Source organism: Mandrillus leucophaeus, unplaced genomic scaffold, assembly GCF_000951045.1.
Source record: "Mandrillus leucophaeus isolate KB7577 unplaced genomic scaffold, Mleu.le_1.0 Scaffold882, whole genome shotgun sequence".
NCBI classification, from domain to species: Eukaryota; Metazoa; Chordata; class Mammalia; order Primates; family Cercopithecidae; genus Mandrillus; species Mandrillus leucophaeus.
The window spans coordinates 275,565-291,776 of NW_012109608.1; the positions used below are offsets into that span (position 1 = coordinate 275,565).

General features: G+C 40.6%; 1 protein-coding gene across 3 annotated transcripts in view; it reads left to right on the top strand.

The window, feature by feature from the left end:
- Positions 1-16,212, top strand: part of SH3BGRL2 (SH3 domain binding glutamate-rich protein like 2) — a 289,787-nt gene that overhangs the window by 251,245 nt on the left and 22,330 nt on the right. For all 3 annotated transcript variants that reach the window (XM_011969320.1, XM_011969318.1, XM_011969319.1), the window contains one exon: positions 11,888-12,073. In XM_011969320.1, coding sequence (XP_011824710.1) covers positions 11,888-12,073 — 186 coding nt within the window. The remainder of the gene's footprint in view (positions 1-11,887; positions 12,074-16,212) is intronic.

The following is a 16,212-nucleotide window of genomic DNA, read 5'->3' on the forward strand; positions in this document are numbered from 1 at the left end:
CTCCTGTATTGGGTGCATATATATTTAGGATAGTTAGCTCTTCTTATTGAATTGATGCCTTTACCATTATGTAATGGCCTTCTTTGTCTCTTTTGATCTTTGTTGGTTTAAAGTCTGTTTTATCAGAGACTAGGGTTGCAACCCAGCTTGTTTTTGTTTTCAATTTGCTTGGTAGATCTTCCTCCATCCCTTTATTTTGAGCCTATGTGTGTCTCTGCACGTGAGATGGGTCTCTTGAATATAACACACTGATGGGTCTTGACTCTATCCAATTTGGCAGTCTGTGTCTTTTAATTGGGGCATTTAGCCCGTTTACATTTAAGGTTAATATTGTTTTGTGTGAATTTGATCCTGTCGTTATGATGTTAGCTGGTTATTTTGCCCGTTAATTGTTGCACTTTCTTCATAGCATCGATGGTCTTTACAATTTGGTATGTTTTTGTAGTGGCTGGTACTGGTTGTGCCTTTCCATGTTTAGTGCTTCCTTTAGGAGCTCTTATAAGGCAGACCTGGTGGTGACAAAATCTCTCAGCATTTGCTTGTCTGTAAAGGATTTTATTTCTCCGTTGCTTATGAAGCTTAGTTTGGCTGGATAGGAAATTCTGAGTTGAAAATTATTTTCTTTAAGAATGTTGAGTATTGGCCCTCACTCTTATCTGACTTGTAAGGTTTCTGCCAAGAGATTCGCTATTAGTCTGATGGGCTTTCCTTTGCTGGTAACCCAACTTTTCTCTCTGGCTGCCCTTAACATTTTTTCCTTCATTTCAACTTTGGTGAATCTGACAATTATGTGTCTTGGGGTTGTTCTTCTCGAGTAGTATCTTTGTGGTGTTTTCTGTGTTTCCTGAATTTGAATGTTAGCCTGCCTTGCTAGGTTGGGGAAGTTCTCCTGTATAGTATCCTGAAGAGTGTTTTCCAACTTGGTTCAATTCTCCCCATCACTTTCAGGCACACCAATCAAATGTAGATTTGGCCTTTTCACATAGTCTCATGTTTCTTGGAGGCTTTGTTCTTTTCTTTTTACTCTTTTTTCTCTATACTTGTTTTCTCACTTTATTTCATTAATTTGATCTTCAATCACTGATATCCTCTCTTCCACTTGATCAGATTGTCTATTGAAGCTTGTGCATGCATCACAAAGTTCTTTTGCCATGATTTTCAGCTCCATCAGATCATTTAAGGTCTTCTCTACACTGTTTATTCTAGTTAGCTATTTGTATAATCTTTTTTCAAGGTTTTTAGCTTCCTTGTGATGGGTTGTAACATCCTCCTTTAGCTCGGAGAAGTTTGTTATTACCGACCTTCTGAAGCCTATTTCTGTCTACTCGTCAAAGTCATTCTGTGTCCAGCTTTGTTCCATTGCTGGTGAGGGACTACAATCCTTTGGAGAGGTGCTCTGGTTTTTAGAATTTTCAGCTTTTCTGTTCCAGCTTCTCCCCATCTTTGTGGTTTTATCTAACTTTGGTCTTTGATGTTGGTGACCTACAGATGGTATTTTTTTGTGGACGCCCTTTTTGTTGTTGTTGTTGCTACTCCTTTCTGTTTGTTGGTTTTCCTTTTAACAGTCAGGTCCCTCAACTGCAGGTCTGTTGGAGTTTGCTGGAGGTCCACTCCAGACCTGCTGGCCTGGGTATCACCAATGGAGGCTGCAGAATAGCAAATATTGCAGAACAGCAAATATCACTCCCTGATCCTTCCTCTGGAAGCTTTGTCCCAGAGGGGCACCCACCCGTATGAGGTGTCTGTCAGTCCCTACTGGGAGGTGTCTCCCAGTTAGGCTACACAAGGATCAGGGACCCACTTGACAAGGTAAGCTGTCCGTTCTCAGAGCTCAAACACCATGCTTGGAGAACCACTGCTCTCTTCAGAGCTGTCAGACAGGGACGCTTAAGTCTGCAGAAGTTTCTGCTGCCTTTTGTTCAGCTATGCCCCACCCACAGAGGTAGAGTCTGTAGAGGCTGTAGGCCTTGCTGAGCTGTGTTGGGCTCTGCCCAGTTTGAGCTTCCCGCCGCTTTGTTTACCTACTCAAGCTTCAGCAATGGTGGCCGCCCCTCCCCCTGCCAGGCTGCTGCTGCCGCCTTGCAGGTCGATCCCCCTGCCAGACTGCTGCGCTAGCAACGAGCAAGACATGGGGCCCACCACACAGGAGAGAATCTCCTAGTCTGCCAGTTGTTAAGACCGTAGGAAGAGTGCAGTATTTGCGTGGGAGTGCCCTGTTTTTGCAGGCAGAGTCTGTCATGGCTTCCCTTGAGTAGGAAAGGGAAATCCCCCGACCCCTTGTGCTTCCCAGGTGAGGTGAAGCCCCGCTGTGCTTCGGCTCGCCCTCTGTGGGCTGCACCCACTGTCCAACCAGTCCGCATGAGATGAATCAGGTACCTCAGTTGGAAATGCAGAAATCACCCATCTTCTGCGTCGAACACACTGGGAGCTGCAGACTGGAGCTGTTCCTATTCACCCACCTTGAAACGGACTTGTGATTGGATTTAATGTTTAGCTCTTTTAGCATGCCAGGCACTGCACTAAGAACTTTATGAACATTATGACATTTAAATTTCATAGCAGTCCTCTATGCTGAATTATTATCTGTATTTTACAGATGAAGAAACCAAGGCTTGGTAGAATAAGTAACTTGACCAAGGTGACACAGACCCACCCCTTTTTGACTGTTCAGGACTAGAACATTAATAAAGCCAATTGGCCCCATTGAAGATCAGGCTGCTGCCTTTGGCATCACTGTCACCATGTTCAGTCCAGCAGAGCTACATGCTCACAGACCAACCAGAGTCCCACAGAGACCTCAGTGTTCTGCTTGCAGCAGCCAGACCTACTTCCCATTCATCAGTCATATAAAGGTTTTTGTTAACAGTTTGGTAGTTGAAATCATGTTATGTTCCGTGATATCAATTAGCTATTCCAGGAAACCAATGGAAAGATGTTACATTAAAATAACTCGCTGAAATATTTCATTTGAAAGACTTTAGGAGACAAGATTTAGAAAAATCTGTGTAAAGTCCCTGTGTTTTAGTACTGCTAGGTAGCCTACTACTAATAACCATTTTTTATCATTTAAAAAGTCGCCCAGGCACAGTCGCTCACGCCTGTAATCCGACCACTTTGGGAGGCTGAGGAGGGCGGATCATGAGGTCAGGAGCTTGAGACCAGCCTGACCAACATGGTGAAACCTCATCTCTACTAAAAATACAAAAATTAGCAAGGCGTGGTGGTGGGTGCCTGTAGTCCCAACAACTCAGGAGGCTGAGGCAGGAAAATTGCTTGAACCCAGAAGGAGGAGTTTACAGTGAGCTGAGATTGAGCCACTGCACTCCAGCCTGGGCAACAGAGTGAGACTCTATCTCGAAATAAATAAATAAATAAATAGTCAGCAAATTTGAAACACTTACATATTTTATTTTGAAACACTTACATCTTTAGAACACACCTAAATCTCCAATGTTAGAATATATGTTTTAATACATTAGCATAAGTACTCAATATAATTCATACATGCAATAAGATAACCATGGAGATTTTAGAAACAAAAAACATTCATAATACAACAGAAACATCCTTCCCCAAAACATTTGTTATTATGGCAACTATATAAAGTATACTTCTAAATGTTTACTCCCTAGAAGGTTCTATGAAAAATAAAAGTCTCAGTGTGATGAGATTATGGGTTTTTTAAAATTAAAAAATTTCAAATGGGAAAGATGATTTACCATATTATAAACATGTAAAAAAAGAAATCAATGCAAATTGATCAAGAAAACAGGACCAAAAATATTGACTGGTTAAAAGAAAACTAAAGTTAAAAGTATGAATTCAAGCTTAATAATATTTATTTGTTTAATACAAATATATGCCTATGTAGTAAGTGCCAGGGACTGTGCTAGTGATACATAGATGGAAAATCACAGCCTTTTCTATCGTTAAAATTATATTGTTTTATAACATGTACTGACAGTTTTTCAAAAATTGACCTTTATTTTGTAATCTGTTTTTCTGACAGTGATTCTACAAAACTCAAGCTTCAGTCTTTTGTCAGTCAGCCTCTTTATCCTTGGCTTGGTAATTTGGTATTTACTTTCTAGTAAGATAAACCGAAACAGAAACTGGAGACACTGTACTTTATGTATAATCTCTCATTTAGTTAAGCAGCATTAGAACATTGCCAGTTAGCAAATGGCATCTTGGAGGTTACTCTACACCCCTGCTCTACTCCCCAACAATGAGGCATACTGCTGAGGGTTTCAGTTAGGAATGTATTCATTTGCAAGTAACAGAGAACCTGTCTAACTTGAGCTTGAACAGAAGTGTTTCAGTCTCTCCTGGTAAGTCTGGAGGCTGAACTTATTCAAGGCCTGCCTTGATGGGATTCTCTTGGCTTTTTCTGATGCCTGTCACCTCAAGGTGGAAAGGCTGTCCCGCACCACTAGCCCTCACATCTGGATGCCACGCTGGAAGAATGAGGAAGGGCAGGGAAAAGAGGCTTTAGCATTGTAATCTGTCGGCTTCAGCAGGAAAGCCAAGCTCTGTCTAGAAGCTCCACCTAGCACACTTAGGTGCACACCTCACTGGCCAGATCTGGGTCATGTGGCTGCTTCCGCTAGAAGTGTGACTGGGAAAACTGGAGCTTTAGTTTTTTAGGCTTCACAGGGGAGATCATGAATGGCTTTGGTGTTTAACTAGGCTAATGTCTGCCACAGTACTTTCTGCCATTTGCATCCTCTTTTATGACAGCATAATGCCTAGTAAAGCCAAGAATGGGGTTTTATTTAAAGAATTTGCCATGAAATTAGGTATATTTTTGGTGCCCTACTCAATCACTGGAAAGTTCCTGAGGTCTTTGACAAGGGAAAGAGCCTCAGTCCTTTCCTCCCTTTTTAGTTGAAAGGAAGAATCATCTTAGGGCCTTCTACCTTCCTTAATCCAGTCCAGGCCCTCCTTTGTACATTTTGTCAAGCTATTTAAAAAAACCTTATCTTTTCCCTTCTATTTTCTCTCACTGTCTTTGACTTTTTTCCATTTGAGATACATAAGAGGTCCTAATCAGTCTTACGTCTACCCCAGGTCAGAATAAAGAAAGCCGTGTGTTTGAAGTGTGAAAGCAGGTGAAATAAGGAACCATTGTGTTGAATATCTAAGGCCTTTGAAAGCATTCAGAAGTTGCTATATTTTTGATGGAGGCCACTTCTAGGGCAAAGATAGAAAAGCTAGTATGTTTGAGTAAATGAAACAATTGAGCAGGTGCCCATTACGGCTTAGGCCTTTTCTTAATTTTCCAGTGAACCTATGGAAAAAAGATAGTTGAGTTCTGTTAAAAGAAAAGCTTTACGCAGATTATATTTAACAGGGTTTCGTTGAGCCAAGAAGATTTTGAGAATTGGGCAGCCCCCGAACCAGCATAGGTTCAGAAGGACTCTGACGCTGCTTCATAGTCACAAAGAATTTATGTACAGAAAAAGGAAGTTAGGTACAAAAACGGGAATAATCTAATGGAAGTAAGATTGGTTACATCTTGGCGTTTGCCTTGTTTGGACACAGTTTGAACAGTTGCCTGCCTTAATTGGCTGAAATGCTGTGATTGGTCCAAGAGTAGGTTACAGTCTGTTTACGTATCTGGTTAGGTTACAATTCACTATGGATGGAGAAACCTTTAGGCTGAACTCAAAATATGTAAGGAGGTAGCTTTAGGCTAAGTTTTCTTTCTTTTTTTTTTTTTTTTTTAATTGAGACAGAGTCTTACTCTGTTGCCCAGGCTGGAGTGCAGTGGAGTGCAGTGATCTCAGCTCACTGTAACCTCTGTCTCCTGGGTTCGAGGGATTCTCCTGCCTCAGCCTCCTGAGTAGCTAGGATTACAGCTACTCAGCCATGACAGCCAGCTAATTTTTGTATTTTTAGTAGAGACGAGGTTTCACCATGTTGGCTAGGCTAGTCTCGAACTCCTGACCTCAGGTGATCTGTCCACCTGGGCCTCCCAAAGTACTGGGATTACAGGCATGAGCCACCACTCCTGGCCTTAGGCTAAACTTAATTTAGCAGTTTATTGCACAGGTTTGGAAACGGAAGTTAAGAGAGAAGCCAAGTAATATCTCCAAGGCTACCCGTCTGTCAGGGTCAAGATTAAAACCAGGACAATCTGGCTCTAAAATACATACTTTCCATCCCCCAGTTTTCCTTGTTGTCCTCTGTGGCTCATTTGTCTTCAGTTAAACTTGCTTTCCCATTATCGTTCGTATTCAGTCTCAATGTTAAAAAACACTCCTATTCAAATTGATTATGTCTCTTTATTTCCTAGTGAGTCCCAAGGTCCCAGGGTGCAGCATTAGCTATGTATACCCTGGAATTCAAACATGACTAGACGTGTCCGGAAGCCTATGGAAGGAATCTGGCAGGGGCTGCTTAATTATATAAGTTAACTGGCATCTTCCTGGGAAAGAAGTAATCCTACAAGAAGAGAGTAGAGGCATGCAAGTTTACTTAGCAGTCAGTGTCACAGAGTAGGGGGTTAAGGCTGAGTCACAAGCAAGGTAATTATTTAACCTGTTTTCTGATCCAATCCCTAGGGACTCTTGGGGCCAGGAGGTTGCCAGTGAAGGTTCCAAGTGTCTTCACTAAGATTTCCACAGGTCATCGGGTGTTCACGCAGAGTCAGGAGACTCCGCAGCTTACTGCCCAGGGCCCTGTGGGGGTGAGTCACCAGGGCTTGGGTGCAGGCATTGGGATCCTCAGGAGATTCATGGATCTGGAGTCAAAGGGTAAAGGCTTATACATTGAGTGGCCAAGAAGGCTGCTTCAAAGTACATTTGAGGGAGCAGTTTGCTTCAGAGTTCCTGAAGTTAGTGGGGGGACGTGCTTGAGGGTGATAGAGTACTAAGTTAGTAATGGGAAGCAGATTCAGGGAAATACCAACACATCTGCATAATTCTCAGTTGCCATATTTGTAAATGTATCAACAATTTAATAAAACCGTTTGAGCAATACAAAACACTTTTTGTTTCATTATGCACTTGCAACTATTAAAATTAACTGACAGTAGAATTTATGTAAACATGCAACCACGTACTACTTTCTTTTTAAGTCATTGTCAAAGTTAGAAGCAAAGTTTTTTTCGCATTAGGGTCTAGAGACTCTTCTGAATTATTTCGGCTATGTACAGTTAGATGTAGCCTCCTAAGCACAATGCTTTTCAAAATTGTGCCACTTTGGGATTGAGAAATACTGTCATTTGATCCACATTCCCATTGGGCTAAATGTAAGTTACATTTGTTCCTAAATTACTCACTTAGTTTGAATAGTTTCTCTTGAACATCACCTGGAAATCTTTGATGTTCAGGACTGGAATAATTCTTGGATCATCCATTCAGTTAATATTTATTGAGGGCCTCCGGCACGCTGGTCCTTCTGCTTCCAGAATTGACGTTGTAGAGAGAGAGGTGAGAACAAAAACAAAGGGCATATAAATAAATAAAATTTTAATAAATTTAGGCAATAAAACTTCACCAAGGTGGTTCGAGAGGGCTCTTTGAAGAGGTGATACATTTGATGAGCCCTCAAGGGTATAAAGAATCAGCCTTGTTGTTGGTTGGGAGGAAAGTTCCCCATCTCACAGGCCCTCTACCTGTGAACATCTTGTCTAGTCATTAACAAATGTTTAATAAAAGCGACAAAATCTCCTGGCCTTGGGGAATTTATATATATATATATTTTTTTGAGATAGAGTTTTGCTCTTGTTGCCCAGGCCAGAGTGCAATGGCGCAATCTCCGCTTACTGCAACCAGGTTCAAGTGATTCTCCTGCCTCAGCCTCACAAGTAGCTGGGATTACAGGCACGCGGCACCACGCCTGGCTAATTTTTGTATTTTTAGTAGAGATAGGGTTTCACCATGTTGGTCAGGCTGGTCTCAAACTCCTGACCTCAGGTGATTCACCTGCTTCAGCCTTCCAAAGTGCTGAGATTACAGGAGTGACCCACTGCACCCAGCCAGGGAATTTATATTCTAGTGGGGAAGATGGACAAACAAATACATAATCTATACAGTCTGTCAGATGCCGAGTGCTGTGGTGAAAAATACAGCAGTGAAGGGGGAGTAGAGAGTTCTGGGGTAGCTGGTAAAAGTGTAAAATCAGGTGGTCAAAGGAAGGCTCACTGAGAAAGGGAACTTTGACCCAGAAATGAAAATTTGTGATCTAGCTCAAAGGTTGGCAAGCCTTTTCTATAAAGGGCAGCTAGTCAATATTTTAGGCACTGGGGGACCACACAGTCTGTGTTGCAACTTCTCATCTCTGCCATCGTAGGGAGAAAGCAGACATAGACAACATGTGAGTGAATGGGTGTTGCTGTGTTCCCATAGAGCTTTGTTTATGGACACTGGTGTTTATATTTCATATAAATTTTACATGTCATGGAATACTATTATTATTTTGATTTTTTCCCCCAGCTGTTTAAAAATATAAAGACAATTTTTGTCTGCTGGCCATACAAAAACGGTCAGTGGGCTGGATTTGGGCCCTGGGCCGTATTTTGCCTACTCCCAATCTAATGCAAGAGATTCTGTGTTCCCTTTAATTGCTTTGTATGGTGTATAGTAGTGTTTGAATGTTAAGGTGAAATGCACTCTTCATCCTTTTGGATAACCTGCCTGTTCTAGTTCCAACATGTTGGCTGTTGCTCTGTGGAGTAGATTAAGAAAATTCCTCTGTTTATCCAGTGATAAATATTCACTCACATATATTAAGTTTATGTCTTACAGCTTTTATTGCCAGGCTCTACTGTGCAGTAATAGCTTTTATTTTCAATCCTTCATCATAATACAGTATTTCTGAAGTCATTTTAAGTAGCAATTAAGAATTGCATTTGGGTGCAGGCTATAGAAAACTGGATGAAGAGTGGCTTAACTTATTAAAGGTTTATTTGTCTAATACAGAAAGGTGTAGATAGGTTGTACATGAAGAGACTGGGGTGGCAGCTACAAAATGTCATTAAGGACACAGGCTACTGTCTTTCTGCTTGACCATCCTTAGCATATAGTATTTTCACATACTTATGGTGTTTGTTTTCACATTTGTGAAATGATTTCTGCACCTCCAGGCACCATATCTGCATTTCTGCAAGTAAGGAGACTAGAGAAGGGCAAAAGTCTGCTTTATGTTTTCTTTCATTTAAGTGAAGCCTTCCCAAGGACTGTCTGCCTCACATCTCATTGGTCAGAATTGTATCATGTGATTCCCTCTAACAGTAGAGGTGTTTGGGTAAACATGATTTTGTAGCCGAGCACATTGCTTTTCTAAGTAAAACCAGTCTTCTGTATTTAGAAAGAGAGGGAGATTGGTTACTGGGTAAATAACTACCATTGTTTTGCTTTCAAGGGTGCTTAAGTAAATAAAAAAAAAACAAAACCAGGTGAGTTGAACGTACCTTCCACCCATGGATAAAAATGACATAAGATGAGGCCAGGCACAGTGGCTTATGCCTATAATCCCAGCACTTTGGGAGGCCGAGGCGGGCGGATCACCTCAGGTCGGGAGTTTGAGATCAGCCTGACCAACATGGAGAAACGCCATCTCTACTGAAAATACAAAAATTAGCCATGCGTGGTGGCACATATTGGAGGCTGAGGCAGGAGAATCACTTGAATCCGGGGGGTGGAGGTTGCGGTGAGCCGAGATTGTGCCTTTGCATTCCAGTCTGTGCAACAAGAGCGAAACTCTGTCTCAAAACAAAACAAAACAAAACAAACACAAAAAAATGACATAGATGAAAGCAGTGACTGTTGGCCCACAATTTACTTCTCTTCTATTTGCTTAGGAAATTGCTTTTGATATTGATTGTAAGATGCATTTCATTTCAGAAGAGTTGAAGTGTGGGGAGAATAAAAAATTCATTGTGTGAAGGAAATGATTGTGTATGTTATGGTTATTTGGACTCTGGAATTAAGCCCAGCACATGAAGTGCCCTTGATGGCTTCCTGTTGCCTCATGGGAAGCCTCTCTGTTACCTGGGCCCCACCTAGTAGGCTGGCCGGTGTCTTCCTCTAAGTTCCTGCTTCCTGAACAGCCTGCCCCCGCCACCCTAGGTTGAGTGCTCCCAGTTCCAGGTCATGTTCACCTCTGCAGAAATGACAAACAGGCTGTGGTAGTGTGACACATCTTCCTTCCTGATGCTAATGTCACAAACATCCACTTGAAAACTTCCTTCTCTGGGTTTTCTCCTACCTTGTTATTTGGGTGATTTGCTATAGTACTAGCTAATTTTCTAAGGTTTTAACTGTTTTGTTTTTTTCATTTCTTTTTAAGCATCTGCCCTTTCTTATAAGTGAATTATGGAAGCCAGTGACTCAACAAAATGCTTTGAGTTCTGCTTCATGTCACACTGGGAAAACGTGATTTGTATAAAACAGGGCATCTCTGTGGTATGTACTGCCATCCTCCAAGCTGTTCTGTGGAAGCTAGGGTGCCACCTCTCTCTCATTGCAATACATTTCTTCTGTTTACTCTTTTGAATATTAACACATTTATTATAATATTCAAAACATTTTAAAGTAAAACTCTTGCTCCCACTTTGTGTCCTCACCCAATTCCTGCTCCCCCAGCCCTTGGTTAACCGCTTCTGTTAGTTTCTTATATGACCTTCAGGAATTTTTTAAAACAATATAAAAACAAGCAAATATGACTGTGTTCTTATTTTTCTCCATTTTTTTTTTAAAGTGACCTTAGTCTACATATAGTTCGGCTCCTTGTTTTTCTTTTTAACCTACTAATATGTCTTGGAGAGCTTTTCATAACAGCGTTAATAGTACATACAGAGCTTCTCTTTTTTTTCTTTATAAGCTGCATAGTGTTAAAGTGATCTCTTTAAAGCACAAACCTGGACATGCCTCCTGGTCATCAGATTAAAAAAATAGAGCATATATATATTGGTTTGGCACTATCTGCCATTTCAGGTGTCTTCTGGGGGTCTTGGAATGTGGCCCCCATGGATAAGGAGAGACTACTGTGTTTTCATTCCATTTCAATTAGTTAATAGGTACTCTTAAGAAGGTAGGCAACATTTTGAAAACTGCAGATGGATTTGCAGCTCCTCAAGAGCACATCTGACCCCTAGTGACTGAAGAAGGAAAAGTGAAAGATCAGAGGAATGAAAAGGGTTAAGAAACAGAGTTCAAAGTAAGATGATATTCGTTGTTTACTCTCACGTTAGAAGTGAAGAACATTTTTCTCCTGTGAATTGATGAAAGGATGCTTTCATGGTAGTGGCTACAGCTGTGGAATTTCTGAAGAAGGCTGCTGAGGAGAATAAAAATGTTGCTGCTGTCATGAATCAATGAAATGTCGACATCTCGGATGGGCTATACATGGTTTTCAGATGGTTTTGGGCAAAGGGAGCTTTTATAACTATAAATGTCAACTTCTTGCAAGGGTGCGGGTGGGGTAGGGGATGGGATGGGGAGTGGTTATGGCCCACTGAGAACTAAGTCACTCTCTCATCGCATAGTCCATTCTTTCCAAGCCACCTGGATTGTGCTCTGGAGTTCTGGGCAGTCTAGGTTGAAGAAATGACTGTGTTAGTGACCGGGTGCGGTGGCTCATACCTGCAATCCCAGCACTTTGGGAGGCTGAGGTGGGTAGATTACTGGAGCCTAGGAGTTTGAGACCAGCTTGGGCAACATAGAAACTCCATCTCAAAACAGAACGACATCATCAAAGAAACCACTGTGTTGGGACTGGCTTAGTCCTCCACTGGGTATCTAGTGAGTGGACAATGTGTGACACCTACATAAATCACCTCTTTTTATGTATCAGTGACATAAATCTAGTTCAGTTTGGAAGTATATACCTACTGTTTCAGATAAGGATTTCTACTTATTTGTTTGTCTTCTCTCTTTAGATAAAGAAGAAGCAGCAAGATGTGGTTAGATTTCTGGAAGCCAACAAGATAGAGTTTGAGGAGGTGGATATCACAATGTCAGAAGAACAGAGGCAGTGGATGTACAAAAACGTCCCCCCGGAAAAGAAACCCACTCAGGGCAACCCCCTGCCCCCTCAGATATTCAATGGCGACCGATACTGTGGAGTAAGTGGCTAGACTGTTATCATGCTGTTTCTTTTTATTATTCAAAACACATGTCACTTAGAGTTCAGAGTGGGTTTTTCCAGTGAAGACTGTGACTTCACCCAATGCCCATTCAGGTCCGCAAGTCTAACAGAGGGTGAAGTTGTGAAGGGATGTGAGTCCGAGGTCATGGACTGTGTATGTATGTGCAAGGGCTGTGTAGTATGTGAATGTGAGTGCACATGTGTCTGTCGGTCTGAGCTCTGTCTTTGCTTTGGGAACAGCAGTAGGAAGGGAAGCTCTGTGTGTGTGTGTTTCTATGCATGTATGTATGTGTGTATTCTGTTCTAAATTTTGAAGCATTAAAAATAATCATTTTATTATTAAATTATTAATCAAATTATTTTTTGATTAATACATTTTAGGGGGCAGAGTAGTAGAGGGGAATAATTATCTTTGAATATCCCTTTATGGTATAAATAACTGCTAATAGCTGATTGTAAACCAGAGTTCCATTTCTTATGATAATGAGCCAGAGGGATGATTAAGAATATCAGTGCACCTCATATATGAACATATATCGGGTGCTTTCCTGCTGCATGTAGCATAGGAGAAGATGAAGAAGTCACTTTCATCTATTTATCTACCTACTTTCTTACTCCTTAGGTTAAGAAAAATAGTTGAGAAACTTCTGTCTAAAGAGTAAGTTAGGATTTGCCTTTTTCCATATCTCTGAGTATCTAAGTCGGTGTTTATTTTTGGACCTGTACTATAGTTATTTAAGAACAGTCTAAAGAAGAAGGAGCCACAGAGCTGAGGTGCTTGAGATGAAATAAATACTAGGCTGTAATTGGCATGGAGGAAAGGAATAACAGAGAGCCTTTGGTGGCTTCAAGGAAAACAATCCCTTCCCCCACGTGCATAATGGAGAATGAGGAGTTGCAACATAAAGCCGTGTGTAGATTATACAGAGAATTCTTACCTGTAGCATCCTGAGGAGAATCCTGAACATGGCGTTAGACATAACTGAGTTCTAGTGCTGCCTTATGTCGTCTGGGACAGCTTTGGAAAGTTACTTATCTTTTTAAAAGCCCAAGTTTTCTTATCTTTAAGCAAGGGATAATATCTGTCTTTGTGATAGTTTCGAAAGCATTTCTTAAGCATATTATTATATAAAAATGAAGACTGTTATTTTATGGGATTTTTAATATCATTATTTTTATTTTATTGAGAGAAGTGTGTGGTAACCAAGGGTGTATTTTATTCATGATTAGCAAGGATATAAAATGTACTCTTGTGCCTGCAGACCTAAATGATGTAATAGCTGAAAATGTTTGCAAAGTATACAGTTCAAAATAAAATAAAGCTGTAAGTCAAATAGTGCTAGAAGGCTTAAAACAAAAATCTAGCAGTTTTCTGTCCTTCAGACTTCGAGGCGATGAAAATGCTTTTCTAGTCTTAGGGTTTAATGGTAGTTTCTGGGTACAGAATTCTAGGTTGGAAAGGATTTTGATGATATTGATTCAGTGTCCCCTAGTTTTCAGTGCTACAATTGAGATGTCTAATGCCATTTTCCTTGATTGTTTATATGTTTTTGTCAGTTTTTTCTATGAAAAATTTTAATCTCTTATTCATATATGTATTCACCACATCTTTTGGTGAATTACTATGGTATGAGCTATTTTTCATTCATTGTGCTGAGTGCTCGGTATGCCTTTTAAGAAATTCTGTGATTGCTGATTACATGTGTTCTTATATTATTTTTCCTGAAAATTGTCTCCCTACTTTTTTCCTTGTTCCCTTTCTCTTGAGTGCCTATTAATTTGGATATTGGATTTCTTACATTGATTTTCTAATACTTTAATCTTTTTTTTCTAATGTCCACCTATTTGATTTTTGATCTTTCTGAGAAAGTACAAAATCCTTTCAATGAATTTTTGTCCTTTTCTCCCCATTTCTTGCTCTGTGATTCTTTTTAATAATGTTGTATTTCTATTAAATAAATACAAGATCTTAACTAAAGATATTAAATATGATTTATTTGAAGTTTTCTACTGTTACTGTGTTGTTCCTGTTTTCACTGATTTTTTTTTTTCACTTTGTTTTGGTTATTTTTCTCAGGTGGGGTGGGCTTTCCTTAGATGTGTGTTGATCCTTGTCTTTTGTTCATGTAAGAGGTGAGACTAGGAAGCTCACTAGAAGCTGCGTATGTGTCTTATATGAATGCAGGCTTGTTTCCCTGTGGGATGCCTCAGTAGCCTGTTAGCATTCTCATTGCAAATATTGATAGTAGTATCTTTTCTCAGTAGATCTTTTCTCAGATGACGATTTAATTTTTCCAGAGAATGGCCTTTGAGTCTCCTACTTTGGGAATCTCTGCCTGGCTATTGGAGTTCTGGACCTATAGGGTGAGGGAAATGGAAGGTCTCACTCTCTAGCATGCAGATTTTCACTTCCTATCCCTGTTTTCAGTCTCTCTTCAGTGCCCATGTGTACACGTTTTTTTGCTTCCCTCAAGCCATGTTTATTATTAATGTATTTATATCTTCTAGCTCCTTCAAGGAGCATGAGGCATCCTGGGATCTAACTGCTGCTTATACAGACTTTCAAACAATTTTTCTGTTTTCTGCTTTTGCCCACTCTCCGTACCTTCACAATAGATGATGCCTCCAGTTCCTGACCTTTTCTGGAGCCCTACAGCTTGCTTCTTGTTGATAGTACTTCTGCAGACATTGAGTTTTGACCATTCTCTTTTTTCTAAGATCTTTCACCATTTCTCTTCCCACTTACTGCTTATTTTGTGGTTCAGGCCTTTAGATCGAATCTCCTGGCTCTATTTTGAAAATCTTTGTTGTTTTGTTGACTTATGGAGAAAAAGGAAGTAGAGACATCTTTGTTCTATCATCATAAAAGCAGATAGTGCTGTTTGAATAGAGGAATATATTGAATGAATAAAATAATATAATGTAAAATACAGTTAATCTTACTCACCTTATTTTTATCTTTTTATGACTTCTAGCTCTCTATGTATCTTTGCCCTTTGGAGTCTGTGGAAATTTTTTCAAGTAGACTCTCTGGGAGCTGGCTAGAGGTTTATATTGTATATTGATTAGACTGTGCCAGGTAAATGGCATCTTCTCTGCTTGAACGGTGTTAGTCCTGTGGTGGTGATCACGACAGTTGTTGGCGTACGCACCGTCATCATAGTCTGTTCTGGCGAGAGTTTTGAGACAGTGTCGGCTCTTATCAAGGTTAGGTAAATTTGACTTTGACACAAGCATTAGAGGGCAACTAACCACAGGCCTTGTTCATCTCACCTGCTTCTGTACACCTTGCTTTACCTAGTGATAGTTTCTGACTGGTCTCATCTGGTTGGTTAACCTGTGGAAACCTACTACATTGCGAGTGACATGATCTAGAAAGCTTGTACATTCTTATTCTGTTTCCTGGAATTAGAAATTTATTACTTTATTTTAACCTGGATGAGCTAGGCATGTGAGACATAGAGTAAACAGCTGCTAAGCTACTTGGTAACCAGTGTGGACAATTGCCCTCTCTTTCATTTAGCAGTTGAATATCTTGCCTTTTGGAAAGAGTTCCCCACTGATTGGAATCTCCCTGGCATGACCAATCAGTTTTTTCTACCCCAGAATTTGAACATTGAGGGGATGATGTAGAAATACAGGGTCAGTTGGAGGTTGTTTGTGGCAGTGAGTGTCCGGGGGGATGGGGCCAACCATAGCTGTGGCTGGTGTCCTTATGGAGCTGATCTGGGATGTGACATGAGTGTATTCTTGGCTACCCAGACAGGGAAATTCCTTCTGTTTTCTGAACTGGTCCTCTAGTTTTGACATAGAGTCTTGCCAACTCCCTGTGATACTTCCATAATTCCTTTCCCTCAAAGTTGCTAGTGTCTTTCTCAGTTATTTGCATCAAGAACTCAAACTGGCACAACTTATTCCTGTTGATTCCATGGAGTGGAATCAATTCTTACTGTGAGCAGGATTCTTCCTTCTCTGAGAATGTGGGTGACGAGATTCTGAAGGTAAAGGATCCAACACTTTGGCTTTTATGATGAATTGTAGTGTCTGATTTGGATTTTAGAAAGCTCTGGGCCTCATGTCCAAGGTTTTAACCCTTTGTTCTCTCTCTGTGGAACT